The sequence below is a fragment of the Haliotis rufescens genome, unplaced genomic scaffold, assembly GCF_023055435.1.
Source record: "Haliotis rufescens isolate VD_foot unplaced genomic scaffold, xgHalRufe1.0.p SCAF_39, whole genome shotgun sequence".
Classification (NCBI taxonomy): domain Eukaryota; kingdom Metazoa; phylum Mollusca; class Gastropoda; order Lepetellida; family Haliotidae; genus Haliotis; species Haliotis rufescens.
In genome coordinates, this window is record NW_025964101.1 from 3,439,173 (window position 1) to 3,459,411 (window position 20,239).

The window sequence follows — 20,239 nt, forward strand, 5'->3', positions numbered from 1 at the left end:
GGATCCATCACACCAGGGGTCCTGGGGTGGAGTGTGGCTGCAGTGTTATAACCTGGGGATGCCTAAATCTGTCAGTGTAAAGGACCATGGATCCATCACACCAGGGGTCCTGGGGTGGAGTGTGGCTGCAGTGTTATAACCTGGGGATGCCTAAATCTGTCAGTGTAAAGGACCATGGATCCATCACACCAGGGGTCCTGGGGTGGAGTGTGGCTGCAGTGTTATAACCTGGGGATGCCTAAATCTGTCAATGTAAAGGACCATGGATCCTTCACACCAGGGGTTCTGGGATGGAGTGTGGCTGCAGTGTAACACCCTAGGGATGCCTAAATCTGTCAGTGTAAAGGACCATGGATCCATCACACCAGGGGTCCTGGGGTGGAGTGTGGCTGCAGTGTTATAACCTGGGGATGCCTAAATCTGTCAATGTAAAGGACCATGGATCCTTCACACCAGGGGTTCTGGGATGGAGTGTGGCTGCAGTGTTATAACCTGGGGGTGCCTAAATCTGTCAATGTAAAGGACCATGGATCCTTCACACCAGGGGTTCTGGGATGGAGTGTGGCTGCAGTGTTATAACCTGGGGGTGCCTAAATCTGTCAATGTAAAGGACCATGGATCCTTCACACCAGGGGTCCTGGGGTGGAGTGTGGCTGCAGTGTTATAGACTGGGGACCTCTAAATCTATCAGTGTAAAGGACCATGGATCCTTCACACCAGGGGTCCTGGGGTGGAGTGTGGCTGCAGTGTTATAACCTGGGGACCTCTAAATCTATCAGTGTAAAGGACCATGGATCCATCACACCAGGGGTCCTGGGGTGGAGTGTGGCTGCAGTGTTATAACCTGGGGACCTCTAAATCTATCAGTGTAAAGGACCATGGATCCATCACACCAGGGGTCCTGGGGTGGAGTGTGGCTGCAGTGTTATAGCCTGGGGGTGCCTAAATCTGTCAGTGTAAAGGACCATGGATCCATCACACCAGGGGTCCTGGGGTGGAGTGTGGCTGCAGTGTAACACCCTAGGGATGCCTAAATCTGTCAATGTACAGGACCATGGATCCTTCACACCAGGGATCCTGGGTGGAGTGTGGCTGCAGTGTAACACCCTAGGGATGCCTAAATCTGTCAGTGTACAGGACCATGGATCCTTCACACCACGGGTCCTGGGTGGAGTGTGGCTGCAGTGTTATAGCCTGGGGACCTCTAAATCTATAAATGTAAAGGACCCTGGATCCCTCTATCTTCATCTTGAATACTGATAGTTTCATAATATGGAAAGAAAGATGGATGGTGGAAGCATTTTGATAATTCTTGAAGCTGTTGCTCATTTCTTCAGGAGCTGAAATCTCATTAAATAATCCAGCAATTATAGCGTCACTGAGTGACCCCTCGCAATTACCACACATTTATCATCACACTGAGTTACCGTATTTATCTTTTCCACAACAAAACACAAACATACAAAACATATTTATTTCCCTGTGCCAGCAGTCACCAAACATAGCTTGGGCAAAAAATAAACACACTGTACCAAGATGTCTGAAACCATGGGGACGAGCACTTGGGTTGCACAACCTTGCCTTACCTGAGCAAGTCTCAGATATGTGGCCATTATTTCCTGTGTCAGCATCGTGTCTCCAAGCTTTTTCAGTGTCTGCACATCTGATGGTCCATATTTGTCATGAACGCCGTGATATAACTGGAATACTGTTAAAAGCAGCATTAAACCCAACTCTCTCACTCACTATTTGTCATGAACATTTGAAATCCTCAAACTGACCATGTATTACAATGCGAAGATATGAATATTTAAAACAAACGTGACTATGAAGAAACCATATTCAACCATTGTTAAAACAATATATTTTTCATTTGACATGAACTATCATAGTATAGTCGAATATCAATAAGAAATATGAAAAAATAAAATTAATGAAAATATCTACAACATAAATCTGACTGACTTAGCCTTTGAATAATGAACAGCACACAGAATATAGACCAATAAAACAATGAAACACTCTGTATCACCACAGGCCAATGATGGCATTCCTTCATCACTAAAATGTTACCTAAAAGATCTTCACAGTAAACACTTTAATAACACATAGTAAACAGGCAAAAAGTGAGCAGGGCTCACTAATACCCCGATTATTTACCCCAACATATATTAAGTTCAAAACTTGAAAAAAGCAATATTTTCTCAGAAAATCCACTTATGAAATCAAACTTTGTACTGCACCTTTCCTATTGGTATAGAAACTGTACCCCCAAATGGACAAGAATCCATGAAATAGTTTTCAAGTTAAAGGTCACAGAAATGTTAATGTTCTAAGTTCATAACATGAAAAAAATCATATTTTTTTCAGAAAATACACATATCACAATCAATATTTTACACTGCACCCCTCCTATTATTATAGAAAGTATTCCTTAACTTTGAAAAGAATCAATCCATGAAGTAGTTCTCGAGTTATTGGTCGCACATATGTTGAAGTAAAACAAACATTCTAAGTTCAAAACATGTAAAATTCATATTTTCTCAGAAAATCCACATGTCAAAATAAAACCATGCACTGCACCTTTTCTATAAGTATGGAAACTGTTCGCTAAAACTGAAATGATTCCATGTGGCAGTTTTTAAGTCATAGGTCGCACAAACGTTTAAGTAAAAGGTTTATAAATAATAATAAAAGCTGTAATTTTTCTGAAATATTGAAATCAAACTTCGCACTGCACCTCTCCTATTAGTATAAAAAGTGTTCCTCAAGTTTGAAAAGAATCTATGCAGTAGTTTTCAAGTGATAGGTCGCACACAAAAATGTCCTTGGAAGGACAGACCGACAGGATCAGAATTCCCTGGAATAACTTTTTACTCCCTTGTAGGTCGGGGGAATAACAAAACAAACTGTAGCAAACAATAAGCGAAATGATGTGTTATTTGATGTTACAAAAATGGTCACGGATATAGGTGAAATTATTGTCAGTATATTCTCAACTTTTGCTTCGTGCTGATTGTCTTGTACATTTCTTTGTTTTCCTCGTTTGTATTCCAACAATAGGCTGGCATTTAAGATAAACACCCTTCCACATTTTCTCAGACAAAAACTCATGTCCCTCCAGATTTACTGTTGAAAATACAAATTACAAACTTAATTAATTCCCTAGGGCCACATAATCCATAATATCCTGCAGTTGACAGTTAATTCTGTAATTGTGTGTGTTTGAGATGTGGAGAATCTAAACAAAGCTGATTTCCCCCTACTGACTTATTGGACTGAACCAGAGCAAAAGGTTACCATTCACGATCAAATAAACATAAATAGATAATCAAACCTAGTGTCTTCTGATATCAAACACAAGTTAATGAAAGTTCAAAACTCTGAGGCTTGCAAAGTCTTAAACTTCTATTGTTGAGTGTTGATGTATTTGACATAAAAGACATGAGTGTAAGATTCTATTCTTTGGACTTTTTCAGTTTGTGAACACTAATAGCCAGTGTCCTGAGTGTAAATAGTAGACCAAACCAGATTCAGTGGCAGAGAGACTAGTGATGTCATCTTATTGTGACATTGTGGTAACTTGTGATGTCACAATGGTTGACAAAGCATTGTGATGCAATATCTTCTCAGATATATCTCTTGATTTCATTCAAAGGTATCTCCTCGAGAACCCAGTTTGGGATGATAAAAATATATTTGGGAAGGTCAATATCTTTTTTATTATACTTGGCTTCAAATTGTTCAATTGGTTTGTTAAATTTGTAAAAATATATTCTAATTTTGCCTCAAGCATGTGCAGATTCTTAATATTAGCAGCAACATTCAAATGTGTTGACTCCTGATAAAGAAGTCTTTGTTCTGTTTGTAAGACAGAGGCCAAAGATTACATACAATGCATTTGATCAATTATATCTAACAAGGTTACTATTAACTATACTTTAATTGTCTTTGATTTTGGAAGTTATCTGGTAAACAAAAATAAACCTACACAATATTTTATTGTCCAATGATCTCTTGTGTCCTTTGGATCCGATCAATCGAATTAGGAAACTGAAAAAAATTGTCACCTAACAGTAGTTAATACTACATTAGTACCATACTGAACAAATGGAAAATTAGGGATAATGAATATTTGGGGGTATATTTTTAAATTGTCCACTCAGACTTCTCCACACAAAAAAGATCCACAAAAATATTCCTGATCCCTAACTTTTTTGTTCAGTATATATTAGTACTACACCAGTACTAGTAGCAGGTCTCGGAGACCCTAATACTGTGTGAATGGGTCAGTGACATGGTTGCGGGTCATATGGATCCTCAGATGACTAGGTCTTGTGAAGGCCTTCAAACAGCCAACGACAGGACACATGAAGTGCCTGGCGTTCACGCCGTGTTCGTGAATCCGCTTGACATGCTCCACCAAGTTACACTTGAGCGTGAACACTTTACCACACTGTTCACACGCGAAGCCATTCCCATGCATCTGCTTCTTATGATGAGACAGGTCCTTGTCAAACGCAAACACCAATCTGCATATTGGACAGACGAAAGTTTGCTTGAAATGAACTGATCTCATGTGTTTATGAACCGTTGGCTCGTCCCTGTGTGAGAAAGCACAAATTGTACACGTAAATTCTGAACTTGAACATGGCTGGACGTTCTGCAGGCTGTCCCCTTGATTTACAGACTGGCTTACTATGACATTGCTGTTGCCATGGGAACCATCTGACCTTGCCAGAAGGTTGACATTGGGTTGAAATGACCTTGCAGAAGGTGCTGTTTTCCTGTAGTTCTGGTGGCGCACCATTTCTTCCAGACTTCCAAGGTGTTCATGTTGTATATGAAATGGGAATGAGGTGCTACTAGGCACTGTTTCTGTTCTTGATACAAACTTGTTTGAAAAATTTGTGTCACTAGTCAGAATTCTAGTCTGGTCTCTTTTGAGCTCACTGATTGGATGATTGCTGGCAGTCATGACAACACTCATACCTAGGGGAGATGATCTGGGCTCCTCCTTCACCATTGAGCTGTCATGTTCCTAGAAAAGAAAAAATTACGATCAATTCGGTTACCAAACAACATCAAAACACAAACAGCTCAGACAAAGGATTCCTTGAAAATTATTTAAAAAATATATTCTTCAATTTTAGAAAAAAACAAATCATGCAACTAAATCAACAAATACTCGAGGAGAGACTTTAAAAATTTATATTTCATATTTGGCATGATTCTTATAAGCAGGAATAACCAGCTGTTGGGAAAGTCTTACCTGCGATGTCCTCCAAATCAAACTTGTTGCTGCCGTCCGCTTTCCGGGCTTATTTCTCTTATTTCGTGGATGTCATTAGCTAAAATATTCATGTTGCACTTCCAAGAATCTTTCGAGTCATTACCATCAAAAGTATATTTCCTGTGGTTACAGTAACTTTACCAAAATATTAGTTCAAGAAATTGAACTGACATCCTTTGTTTGAGCTGTTAGTGAGAAAAGTTCATGAAAGTTAAACAAATTCATACACAACAGGGTTCCAGATTTCGAGTCATCACAGAAATCAAAGCAACCATTCATCTGGCAGAAAGTTGGTAAGAATACATCTTCCCATCAAATTGCAAATATTTTTGAAAATTCCACAAAAATGAAACATTGTGATATTCCACCCATCTTGTGGTGTTCTAGATGAAGGTGTGGAATCCTTGAAACAATGCAGTTATACGTCCTGTTAATATTTCTCAATGTCATGTTTCCAAGAGCATGCACACAGCAGTATAAGCATGTACTCATGTATTAGAGGGGCTTAGACCACAACCAGATCGTCACACACATGCAAAACATGGTCATATTGCACAAAAACCTTTGTATGCCAACAAGTATTTCAAATGACAGTTGTTGACAATGGATGGATTCATATGATACAAGACATCTGTTGAACATACCCCAATAAGTTGTCCAGCCATGTCACTGTGTGTGTGTTGAAGCTGAACAGTTTGATAGTCTTACAAGACGAACATACCCCAATGAGTTGTCCAGCCATGTCACTGTGTGTGTATTGAAGCTGAACAGTTTGATAGTCTTACAAGACGCACCCAGGATGTCACTATGAAAGGTTATGTATGTGTGTTCTAATGTTTGTTTGTTTGTTTGTTTGTAGTTTAACGCTGCACTTAGCAATTTTCCACTTATATGACGGCGGTCTGTAAATAATCGAGTCTGGACCAGACAATCCAGTGATTGACATCATGAGCATCGATCCACGCAACTGGGATCGATGACATTTCTAATGAGCTCTCATCCATATGCACGAACCCTGAGAAGTACATGACGCCTGTACTCGTCACAACTGTTCCATTTCCATGGCAATCATATCCTTATGAGAGAAGCCGAAAACAAGTAATCATGTTTGGAAACTGTTAAATGCTTTCAACGCCTTCGGACAGTAAGTGGTTTGCCTCCAATGTTTTATGAAATAAATATGGGGAGAAAAACTAATTTTAGCATTACTGTTTCCAATGACATGAGGAATAAACAGTTATACTCTCTGAAATATTTATGTTGCTGAACTACAGTAGCTATGCTCATCAAGGATGCAGCGGCCGATATTTTATCCTTGCCCAGCTCAGTACATCAAGTGAGTGAGTGAGTGAGTGAGTGAGTGAGTGAGTGAGTGAGTGAGTGAGTGAGTGAGTGAGTGAGTGAGTGAGTGAGTGAGTGAGTGAGTGAGTGACTGACTGATTGAGAGTAAAGCTTGAGTGGTACTTAAAATGTATCTCATTATGCTACATGGGTTGCATGTTTATAGGGTGCAACCCATGTAGGTTGTAGGTTTATAGGCGATTACCACTTCGTATTGTATACATAATGTAGATAATTTGGATTGGAACCAATGGCAAAGTGAATACTGGTGATGGAGGAATGCAATTCAGAACAGCGACAGTCCAACAACTTGATCTTTTCTTGCATCAAGTGGAGGCTTGATGGCTTTACTCTGGCGTGAGTTGTGAGTCGTGAGTCGTGTGTCATGTGTCATGTGATGCTAAAGGAGAATGGTACTCACATTGAACTTGCTGGCCATGTCCTGGGGTACTTTGCCTGGCCGTGGAGTGAATTGGGCCGTGTAACCTGCAACAAACACGCCACGTTACAATGGTTTTCATTGGTTATTACAAAACTTGATCCACCTAAGTTATGGCCAATGATCACACTTTTCAAGGCTAAAAGTAAGACCCTAGTGTGCACAGAGATATTTTGTACTCTTTCTTTATTTCATTGCCCAAAAGTCTCCATTTGTGCATCCCCCATTACAATACTATAGCCCATGGACCAGTCTCTATGTTATCTGTCAATAGAGTTACAGACTAGTTACAGACGAGTTACAGACTACCATTTCCATGACATCATGTCCTCATACATTATACGAGCACAAAGTAATTGTTATATATTTAACAGCAAGGCTTGATAAATATAAGGCCTTTCAAGCCATTTTGTCAAATTTTAAGCCCTTTAAATGCACATTGACACTTAAGGCCTTTCAAGGCCATCCTGCTGAATTCCGGACGGTCTCAAGCTTGTGCAAACATAACTACCGAAACTGTCTTTTGACAGTAAACCACTGAGATGAAGTCAGTTGAATCTAGGACTTGGCAGACATGATAGGTTGTCATTAAGGAAATTTACACTGTACAGGTAATTTCAAACTGTCCAAACACAAGTACAAAAGTTGTAGCAATGTTGTAAACATATCAAAGTTGTGCTTTTGAGATATATCGCAACAGTAAAAGTATACTCTATAGTCATTCACTGACCAGCCACCTGATGAGGTCTCCATTCTACTGGGAGTCATATGCTATCAAGCTTCATTTTGTGTCTGATTCAAATGACACCATATATCAATCAGTTTTCCAGGGCCCTGCTGCTCAAAGCGATCGTAGCGCTATAACTGTCGTAAGTCATGTGTGGGAGTTACGATCACCTTAACACAATGATTGCTTTGTGGAACAGACCCGTGTCTAATAATATGTTCATGGCTATTGCAGTGTTCTCTTATGATTGAAACAAGCAGCAATATCACTCATTTGGGCTGTGCATGGGAAAATAAATTGTATTGCAATATATAGCCATACAGCTATCTGTACTGTGATACATATTGTGATGTATTGGGTGCAGAAGTGTTTGACGCCGATTGCACATGCAAGTCCTATTTCTTATTCATAAGTAAATATTATTGAGCATGGTCGGTCGTCGCCATTTTGTGGTCATGAATACAGGGGAGATAACAATGTGAGAGATTAACCACTTCCGCCATTTTGTCACTCAATTTCAAAGGGAAACAGCATTTGTGAATGAATTTCTGTAGTGTCATGTGATTAGTAACAGTGAGAATCACAGATCTCACAAACCAGAGTATTTTGGCAGCACCATGCACTGTGCTAAAGACAACTTGATTGTCATCCATGTTGGCAGAAGACTAAAGTACCACACGTTGTGTCAGGCTGCAAATCTGTTCAAAACTGTTGGCATCAGTTCTTTCTCCTCGAGTCTCAAGTGTGTCCAGTATTAGACTATATACCTTGGCACATCAGCCACCATAGCTCCATTTTGAGCCTGTTTTGAATGACATGACACTAAAAAAGCCATCCAGTCAAATACCCTTTTTGTTTGTTAGTTTGTTGTTCAATGCTGGAATGTTCCAGCTATATGATGGCAGTCTGTAAATTATTGAGTCTGGACCAGAAAATACAGTTATTGACATCATGAGCATCAATCCACGCAATTGGGATACGATGATATGCATCAACCAAGTCAGCAAGCCTGACCATCTGATCCCGCTTGTCGCCTCTTACGACAAGCAAGCACTCAGTACAGAATGGAGACACGATATACTGGTGAAAGTCTGTACGATCTTAGTGAAGGCAGAGGGAGATGTGACATCACCAAGATGAGTGAGTGAGTGAGTTGGGTTTAACGCTGCTTTTAACAGTATTCAAGTTATATCGCGGCGTGTCAGCTTAATGTGGGAGGAAAGCCCGAAGTGATGCACCTCTTAGACGTTTACCACTTCGGTGAAACCCACGAGAACAGGTATGGTGCTGACAAACCTAGAAACATAATCAGGGCGAACCGGGATTCGAACCCACAATCATAGGTTTCTGGCGTGCCCAAGGGACGCAACTCTGCACAGCGAATCGCGGCGCCTTAGACGACTGGGCCACCCATGCCCCCTCATATCACCAAGATGAATGTGACCAGGGTATTTATTCATACCAAATGGAGATACGATACACTGGAATATCGAGGATGGCTGCATCAGTACACATACATTCAGAACAATGTCCATGGCAAGGCTTAGGTGCCATAATCAACTGTTGCAACACTACAAATAACATCATGAAGCTCATGAACAAACATTGTCTTTAAAGCAATTTTATTCAGTTTAAACAGTTTGATGATCATCAAACACCAAATACCCTTAAAGCTTTTGACTATAGTGGGGCAACATACATGTACATCATATCAAACCTAACTTGTATTTACACATCAATAACATGACAAAATCACTTGACAACATTAGTTTTCCCCTTCACCTCAGGCAATGAGGATCAGCAGGTTGCCAAGGAATGGGGATCGGTTGGTCAGAATGGCTGACATGCATCAGCAATTTGGACCAGGTTCAAACAGGTAGACAAGGCAGATACTGTGCTTAATTTGCACCTTGGGGGTCTTTTTGTTTTCAACATCAACATACCCCAGGTACCTTTCCGAATACACAAATATACCCCAGGTACCCTTCTGTATTCACAAATATACCCAAGGTACCCTTCTGTATTCACAAATATACCCCAGGTACCTTTTTGTATTCACAAATATACCCCAGGTACCCTTCTGTATTCACAAATATACCCCAGGTACCCTTCTGTATTCACAAATATACCCCAGGTACCTTTCTGTATTCACAAATATACCCCAGGTACCCTTCTGTATTCACAAATATACCCAAGGTACCCTTCTGTATTCACAAATATACCCCAGGTACCCTTCTGTATTCACAAATATACCCCATGTACCTTTCTGTATTCACAAATATACCCCAGGTACCTTTCTGTATACACAAATATACTCCAGGTACCTTTCTGTATGCACAAATATAGCCCAGGTACCCTTCTGTATTCACAAATACACCCCAGGTACCCTTCTATACTCATAAATATACCCCAGGTACCCTTCTGTATGCACAAATATACCCCAGGTACCCTTCTGTATACACAAATATACCCCATGTACCTTTCTGTATTCACAAATATACCCCAGGTACCTTTCTGTATACACAAATATACTCCAGGTACCTTTCTGTATGCACAAATATACCCAAGGTACCTTTCTGTATGCACAAATATACCCCAGGTACCTTTCTGTATACCCAAATATACCCCAGGTACCTTTCTGTATACACAAATATACTCCAGGTACCTTTCTGTATGCACAAATATACCCCAGGTACCTTTCTGTATACACAAATATACTCCAGGCACCTTTCTGTATGCACAAATATAGCCAAGGTACCTTTCTGTATACACAAATATACCCCAGGTATCTCTGTATATACAAATATACCCCAGTTTGGCAATATGGACATGATTGATCGCAGTGGAGTCAGGTCGAATCTACTTACAAATGCAGAGATTCACTCTGGCTGTCACATAACTTGGTAGCATTTGCAATTACTGTAATCCCCACCAGAAAGACCTTTAATCAGAATAATACCTACTTTGAGTATTATCATCAAATCTGGTCATTGACTTGATACAGCAATGCCATTAACACTGCCATGATAGAGCACACCCATTCTGGTTCTAGTACATCTGTGTATACAGAAAGGTACCTGGGGTTTATGTGTGTATATAGTAAGGTACCTGGGGTTTATGTGTGTATATAGAAAGGTACCTGGGGTTTATGTGTGTATATAGTAAGGTACCCGGGGTATATGTGTGTATATAGTAAGGTACCTGGGGTTTATGTGTGTATATAGGAAGGTACCTGGAATACAGTTCTCTAGTGCAAACAGCTTGACCAATCAGGTGTCAGCCTTCTCACTTCTCATTCCCTCACCACCATGATTCGGAAACTTCAATCTCAGCAAAAGAAAACTGCCATAGAAAACTAATATGCTCTCCCTGGTACACACTTCAGGTCACACAGCCATGGCAATGAGAAATGACAGAAGTATGTATGAAATATCAACATATACAACTTGACATTATTATTCACATTCGAAATTTCCCAAAATGTTCATTTTTGAGATATGCTTATCTGAATGGATCACTCACTTGTACTGAGAACATAGAAGCCTCAATGCTGATTGGCTGAGTAGAAAGTCCACCTGACGCAACCTCCAAAGGAGGTGTCGCATTGGCGTATCGCATTGGCGTAAAATATCTGATTTTCTTAAGAAGCATCCCAGTGAGCTGGACCTGGAGCCAGCACTGGTGTGAGACATGCTGTCATACATTGTGGCCACCCGATCCACACTGAACATATGACTGTACAAGGTGACAGTCACGAAGGAGTCAGACAAAACATGAATGTTTGACAGTCGTCCAGACTGTGCTTAACACATAATATACATGGAAATACTTGCACATGTCCGTATTTACAAATGCCTCACAATACTACATGTAATAAATTGTTCCTTCAAATTTCAATAGGTTTGTTAAGAAATGGAAGTCAATGTATTTTGTTTCTGCCTTATCTTTAAGAATTTCTTTCAACCCTGGATAATTAGTGCATATGTGCCGATGTCAACATGACAACACAAAAGAAAACTCAGTGCACAAACTTATCCTTTCTAAAACTCGTAGATTCTAGAATCACTTTGACTGAAAGGCAGCAGGTGTGGAATATCTACTGAACAGACTTAACACCAAAACCAAATTTGCAGTACCTACCAGTATATCTGGTATATATTTCTTAGTGAAATTATTAGTTACATCAAAATCAAAATCAATGCCTTTCTAAAGATGTATCATCCATTTTCAAGTACTTGTGACAATAATATTAATAATGATAATAATAATAATAATAATAATAATAATAATAATTGCACAAACACAGTATGTTAAGCGACATGATGGACATGCTTGTGGTTTTGACACAGAGGTCCATCCATGATACGACCCAGAATATGTAGAGGGCGTCATGGAAAATGATCAATACAAAATTCTTTGGAATAGCCCTGTATACAGCCTCAGACCTATCCAGGCCATGATGATGAGCCTAATCAGCCTGACTGTGCCAGGATCACCCAAACCCTCTTTGCTGCGTTTTGTATAATAATAATAATAATAATAATAATACGTTTTGGGAAGAAATATTGAACTGTTTTGAGACAGATCGTCCAATTTGTTACAATGGAAATTACAAAAATCAAAACCTTATAAACAACCTCACCACCATTTGACATCTGGATTTGTTTGAAATCCTTATCGGCCATGTGCTAATTTTATGAAGAAATACTGAAACCTTAGTAAGGCCCTGGAGCAGTGACATGTGCCTTGTCAAGATAAAAAGAAAAAACAAGGAGGAAAAGTTCCATTTCCTACATACAAAACAAACACAATGAGAAGCTAACTGATATTCATTCAAACTCATAAATGTTCAAATATACAAGCTGACAAGACATGCTGAACACGAAAGAGTTTCTACTGCGCATTGAAAACAATATTTCACAAGGAACAGTGAGTGAGTGAGTGAGTTTTTAACAGTATTCCAGTTATATCACGGCGTGTCAGCTTAATTGGGGAGGAAAGCCCGAAGTGATGCTGGTCTCAGACGTTTACCACTTCGGTGAAACCCACGAGCATGGGTATGGTGCTTACAAACCTAGAAACATAATGGGGGCGAACCGGGAAGCCACAATCATAGGTTTCTGGTGTGCCCAAGGGACGCAACTCTGCACCTCGAGTCGCGGCGCCTCAGACTGGGCCACCCATGCCCCCTCAGAAGGAACAGAAACCCAGAAGGTAATTTTAGAAACTCTTAAACTGGGATAAAAGTATTCTACTGACTTTCCACTTTGGGACACCTGTTCTTGTTAAAGAGAAATAGTGGTATCAAACCAATTCACCTGACGTTTTCATAAAATATGCCAACTATAAATGAGCGAGAGAGTTCAGTTTAACAGGATTCCAGTTATGTCACGGTGTGTCAGCTTAATGTGGGAGGAAAGCCCGATGTGATGCAGGTCTCAGACACGGGTATGGTGCATTTCTAGCGTGCCCAGGGGACGCAACTCTGCACAGCAAATTGTGGCAACATAGACGACTGGGGCGCCCGTGCCCCTTTAACTCTCAATGTGAGATAATGTGTAGTGATAAGAATGGATGGTTCGATGATGTGGGAACTGAGTTATCTTATTTATTAATTATTTATATAATATTCTGTGTAATGAGTTATTTTAGAGCAAAGAGGTGATGCTGAAAAACATTCAACAAAAGGGATCTGTTCAGCAAAACTAATGTCAGAAAGTCTGATGCATCATCATCATCATCATCATCATCATCAAGAGGCAGAGCTTTAAAACTTTCAGCAACAAAAAGGTTTTAACAACTTAAGTTAATTAGACAGGTGCATTGTCGTCATCATCCTCCTTATCAAGTCTACCTTGCCTTCAGATGACACGGTCTGATATGCTGCTTATAGGCGTCCCAAGATGTGAATCATCATCATCATCATCACCATCGTCATCATCACCACCACCACCACCACCACCAAGTCCACCTCGTCTACAGATGACACTGATTGATATGCTGTTTATAGGCGTCCCAAGATGTGAATGGGAGCCAGCACCTGGGACAATCCACAATGGCCTCCCTGTTATGACTAATGACATGCTTGTGGAGCTGTGCCTCCATCCAGAACGTCTCCATGCAGTCCCGATACGGGCACGCCTGCGACTTCTTGGGATGCTTCACAGCCTGGTGGGCTTCAAGCTCCATGGACGTCTTGTAATAAAGTGTACACTTCCGACAAACAAACTCATGGTCATGGCTTTTCATGTGCCGTTTTATTGTTTGTGGAGTGGAGTATTTACGCTGACATGTCGGACATTCATATTGGGGATCGAAAGATTTTGACTTTGAAACCGTACTCAAAGATGTGACGTTGAAATCAGGAGGAAAAGAAGTTCCTTCATTTGTGACCATTTCCATATTCCACATACTTGTTGCCAACACAGAGGGTTCCATATTTGGAGCACATGATTCGATATTTGGGAATGTGGTTTCCATAGTTTCTGTACACTGGTTTCTCATCTCCATGGATACCTTGGTTTCCATGCCAACAGAGTTGATGCTCCTTGAATCCATGAAGTCTGTACACAAACAAATCACAACATAAATATCCCGAGACAGAAAGGATCAAGCTGTACACAGCATCTACATAAGACGGCGCCACAATACAGCTGTTTACTATTGGCCATTACCAGCGTTTAAAATATAAAAATACCAGGCTGCCATCAGGACCAACAGACGTCAGAAGCTGCAGTTTATTGTGACAAATATATTGACACATAAATTTATAAGACCTATGCAAATTTGTAAGTACGTGCCCGACTCAAGCTCTGCCTGCCATGGGCCTACAGGCATGCGCTTTATTCGAACACTAGTCATTACAGTTAACACTATGCTACATCAACAATGTACTTACTAAAAAGGTGGTGAGGTGAAATGGGGTTTAACGTCACGTCCAAGATTATTGACACTTATATAGCGATGTGCATGTACGTGTGTGTGTTTGTGTGGCTGCTTGTACTAGTCCGGACTGATGCCGATTTATAGTGCTAGCTCACTGAGATACCATGCCGCAGTTTTAACATGAATACCCCACTCAGACACAGGATACCGACTCCGAGCCGACCAGTCCTTGTTTTAGCCCCTTAATGCCCAGTGCCAGACAGGGTAACAACAAGTACCATCTTTTAACGTCTTTTGGTATGACGCGGCCGGGACTTACTAAAAACCTTGTAGCCATATCAGAATTGTCCATATTTGATCTGTTTCGCACCATAGTTTCCACAACATCATTCCATGATTGTCTGACATGGACAGCTCATTCATGGAAGGCCAAATGACCACATATGTTGCACAAGAATGAACAGATTTTAGGGGAATAGTTCATGGACCATGTGGACAACTTGAAGTATAAAACTATTGAACATTTTATGATTTCTTTTTGGGCGAATCTTAACTTCATCTACAAATGATCAAATAATCATAATTTGACCATAGCAAGTATAGTTTTATGTCCACCTTAGCAAAAGTCCTAGAATTGTTGACGCTTCAGCATATTCTGACTTGCAGGGAATTTAATTCTTTGATGATGGGAAGTATATGAACCACCACATCTTGACTTCCTTAAGGGGAAATTACTGGTGTGACCCACACAGAGGTGCCAACACTAGGTAATTGAAGTTTTGACGTAATCAGTGAGGCAAAAACAAAACGTAATATCATGCAAAACAGAGTAATGTTCATAATAATAGTACCATAGTGCAGGTTTTCACTTTGACATTTTCTTTAAATCTGGACGGAAGTGAAACACGTGGTCATAGCTCCACACATCCATAAAATTCATCATCCAACACAAAATGAACTGGTTTTCAGAAAGATCATGTGGTGTATTGTATATCAAAATATAGATGTGTATGCAATTAGTTCATGTCTGCACCCACAAAGATTGAAAAAAAGAGGGGGATTAGCATAATAGCATAATTTTCAAAATGGCCACTATTACACCAAAATCATACTGGTTGTCATCTCTGTTCAGAACAACACAAGCTCAAACGCGAAAATCTTTTTGTGTAGGTGGCCCTATTTGTGACTTAACAGTGTTGAGGTCTGATCCTTAAATCTCATCAGGTAATAATGACTAAAATACAATTTGGCAACAAATTATCCAATTCTTTGATATAGCAGGACTCTTGTAACAATTTAAGGGTAACATGACTTTGAAGGATGAGTTCAGTTTAATTGTGTGTACTGGTTAGTGAGGTACAAGCACTGAACATTGCGACAGAAGAAGTGATGTGATTCATTTTACCTCCTTCCCTACACTTCGATTTGGGCACTGTGTGACAAACTCAACTCCTGACCTACACAAAATTATTGTTTGCTGTTTCATGCCGCTCTCAGAAGTACTCCAGCTATATGATGGCAGCCTGTAAATACTTGAGTCTGGACCAGACAATCCAGTGACTGATATTGTGAGCAATGAGGACACACTATCAACCAGGTCACAGAACCCTACCACCCAATCCATTTACACACCTATAACGACCAGCAAAGGCTGCTGGGGAAATCTTCTAACCCAAACCGTCAAGGAGTATGCAAAATGAATACTGTGGCCATACATAAACACTAAAATAACAGGCAATAGCTTGATGTCTTCAAACAGTTCTATACATCTGGATCAATATCCTGACAACAAACACATACAATTATACATGATACTGTCATTCACGCAGTGGGAATATAATCGCATCCTGCTAATGTACACAAGAAGTTGCAGGCTATGCTCATCGGGAATCACAGTCCAATAGACGCATTTCTTGACAAGCTACAGACCAGCTCGCACGTGTATTTATTTACAACAGACAGCCCAATGTTATCCACAGGGACATGATTCTGTATGTCTGACAATAAGTAAACATTAAATAAATGCCTCTCTCAGCCTGGATGGTCATTCCAGCCTTTGTTTTATTACAGACTAGTAAACATTTTTTACATCTCCTACGATTCCACCGCTCTGAGCCAAAAACAACAATCATAAAATATTGTTTAGATTTAGTCTTTTCTGCCCTACCATGCCTTCTTGCAAGTAACATTTTCCTTTTAAATAATTGATAGGAAATCTATTGTATTAAGTATCTAGCCACTGAACTTCTCTTAGAAAGAGAACGAGGCCTCAGTGTACATATGTATACATGTTACTGCACAAATACTAACATCCTGCACCTCAAACAAAAGTAGCATTTATTATATTTTCAGCTATTATAAGCTTCAGAAAATATTTCATTTTTTTTCAAAAGACCAAACCAAAAAGGTTAGAAAAAGTCTAAACCATAAAATCGATCCTAACTGGTTCTATGTCCACAGATCCAGAGTAACAAACGATTCCGTTCAAAACCTACAGCAAGATTCTTTGTGTTGGCATCAAAGAACCTGCAAACAATGAATAGTGACTTGTGATTCCTCATTTGAAGACATGATGGAAAGCAATGTAGAAAGCAACAGTACATGTGACATGTTCATGTGACAAAAACACAGAAACCTGTGCATCATAGCGTCATTTATTGCAACCCCTGGCTAAACCGCTTGACGATGCAGCCCTTGTCCCGGTGATACTTGAGAGATGATCTCCATTTAAACAGACGTCCACACATATGACAACTGTACATCCTTGATGAAGCTTCTTCCTTCACCTCAACCAGCTCTGTTGGAGCAGACGTTCTCGGCAGACATGTTTGTTGGTGTTCTTGAAGACTGATTTTAAACTGAAACACGGCTCCACAGTTTTCACACTTCTCTGAAGGTGTCAAACTGTGCGTGGAGAGATGGTTGCGGTAGTTCCACAGATTAGTAAAGCCTTTACCACAAATTTTACACTTGTACTGAAACTTCCCAAGATGCTTGGAGTCAATATGAAGTTTCAGACCCAGTCTTGACCTGAATGATTTGTTGCAGAATCGACACAGGAGTAATACTTTCGGTGAGTTTTCCGAGTCATCAGTTGACATGACCATGACGGTGTTCTGGACATCTTCTGAGCAGACGGCCTCAATGCACGGATCCCTCTCTTCTGTGTCCGGCAACAAGCATTTAAAGTCTCGGATAAGAGAGTCTGGGTGTTGCCCTCTAATGGAAGAACTATCTCTTTCATTCTCTTTGGATTCAAAAATGCTTATTGCTTCTAACATCCCAGGGTTTCCCGCCGTATTATCAGACGTGATCATCACATCTGGTTCCCCCGAACCCTGGAGATGTGTCACGGGGAGCACCATGGACTGGAACTGACCAACATTGTCCATACCACACGTGCTGGGCCATGGGTAACCAGGTCGTGGGGGAATGGGGGATGACTTGTTAATGTGCCACGTTCGTAAGTGACGTTTAAGTGCTCCTACAAAAGATGTGGCATAAGGACACAAGTTGCACCTCAGCAGATTGGGGTTGAGTTCGTGTTGTGAAGCCATTTCCAAGGCATCTGCAAACAAAGAAAATCATTAAGGTCAAATGATTTCCGAGAAAGACAGTCAAGGAACTCAAACTAAGAAGAGAGAAAACAGAATGGCACTTATTGTTAATGAATTTCTTCTCACAGTGCTCCAGTTTGAGTTCCTGAACAAACAAAAATATTTTCAAAAATTCAAAATCGGATTGAAACTCAGGAAAGAGCACACATGTCCTCCTTTGCTTTGTTTTCATATTTCTTTAAATAGTCATCCATTAAAATGAAGAGTAAACATGTTCGAAGGAGGAACTATTCATAGAAATCATACACGAAAAAAATAACCTAAGCTGAGACTTATGAAAGTTTCCATGACAAAAGGCCAAGCCAATGATCTTTAAGTGAGAATGGAAATGAGGTCAGTAGTAGGATGATGGCATCAAGTTCTTCACCATTACAGAGAACAGAACAAAACAGAAAAGGATAAGGGAGGTCAGAAAACCAAGCTGGAGCATTGTAACGTTACAGGGTTACCATGGTTACGGGGTGGTGATACGTTGTAAGAAAGCAAAGATGGGAATGTTGCTCTCACCTTGTGTCCAATGAGCCGACAGCCACACAAACATCAATCCCGTCACCAACAAGAGAACACTCTGCCTACACGGTCCACACATACACCAAGACATATCGGACTTCCACGAGTCCAGTAAGCTTAAAAACAGTGTGGCAGTCAGAACAAGTCATTTATAAAGGTGCCTTGGAAAACAGCTATCAGTTGTACAGTGTTAATATTTGAGAATATTTCTGTAATAGCTTGGCGTATCAGCCTAATGCGGGGGCACGCTCAAAGTGACTCAGGTCACAGACATTCACCACTTTGATGAAAGCGAGAAGCAAAGGCCCAGCTGACAAACAGGTACGGTGAAGACAAACCAAGGATCGTAATCAGGCAAATCTGAGATTCAAACCAGGATCAGCAGATCCTGGTACAGTCTCAGTTGACCAAGTTTTCAAATATTTTGCAGACATTGTTTTCAGATCTCTATAAGATTCCAGCAATATGTCCTGGACTGAGTAGCTACTCAGAAACTTGTTACATCCACAGAATGTTATCTACCCTCCATCAACTGATGGTCGTGGGTAGGGGGAACAGTAGTTGGTCATGCCGAAGGTGGGCAGGAGCTAGTGCTTCATCTCACCCAAGTGATATAGCAAGCTTTGGATGACACACATATATAGATATATACATAATCTTTTACAGCATATTTAACCGTTTTCATCCCATGATTGGATGCAATGACTAACAATTAATGTTGTTGCAAGGAAGAGTACAAGTGAGTGTGTGAAGTATTTTTCATATTTGTTGTCATGGCTGCTGAATTTTGGCAATGTGAGTGAGTGAGTGAGTGAGTGAGTGAGTGAGTGAGTGAGTGAGTGAGTGAGTGAGTGAGTGAGTGAGTGAGTGAGTGAGTGAGTGAGTGAGTGAGTGAGTGAGTGAGTGAGACATTTACCACTTCTGTGAAACCCACGAGCACGGGTATGGTGCTGACAAACCTAGAAACATAATCGGAGCGAACTGTGATTTGAACCCACACTCATAGGTTTCTTTTGGCAATATGATAGGCGACGCAGTCATGATTATTGAAATCAACACCAGAAGGAAAACAAACGCATTAAGATGCATATCACTTTCAACTTTTATTATGCTACTTGAACATCTTTCTTAGTACACACAAAATCAACATAACAACATGTTCATATCAACATACAGCACACTAACTAAGAGGCCATCCCAGAAACAGCTTTCCCAACGCCATATCAAGTGTCTTACATTAAACTTGGGGCAACAGCTCAAATAGGATATTTTATCCGGTGTCCATCACAGAAGATCTCAAGGACTCAAGGACCTCCCCTTGAACAGCCTATCATGGCCTGCTGCAAGGAATCCTTTACATACTAAGGGATAGATTTCCCTGAAGCCAGCCATAACTTGTTGTCTACTGAAGCAATACAGGGCCATAA

At 40.4% G+C, this 20,239-nt stretch overlaps 1 protein-coding gene across 8 annotated transcripts in view; it reads right to left on the reverse strand.

Moving 5' to 3' along the window:
• The window catches only part of LOC124149189 (zinc finger protein 652-A-like), an 80,568-nt gene that overhangs the window by 44,812 nt on the left and 15,517 nt on the right, over window positions 1-20,239 (reverse strand). For 5 of the 8 annotated variants that reach the window (XM_046520614.2, XM_046520612.2, XM_046520615.2 and 2 more), the window contains exon 4: window positions 7,056-7,120. In XM_046520614.2, coding sequence (XP_046376570.1) covers window positions 7,056-7,120 — 65 coding nt within the window. Of the gene's footprint in view, window positions 1-1,400; window positions 5,042-7,055; window positions 7,121-12,890; window positions 14,364-14,903; window positions 18,254-20,239 lie in introns of those variants that run through there. The other 3 variants (XM_046520610.2, XM_046520611.2, XM_046520609.2) reach the window with 3 other exon arrangements.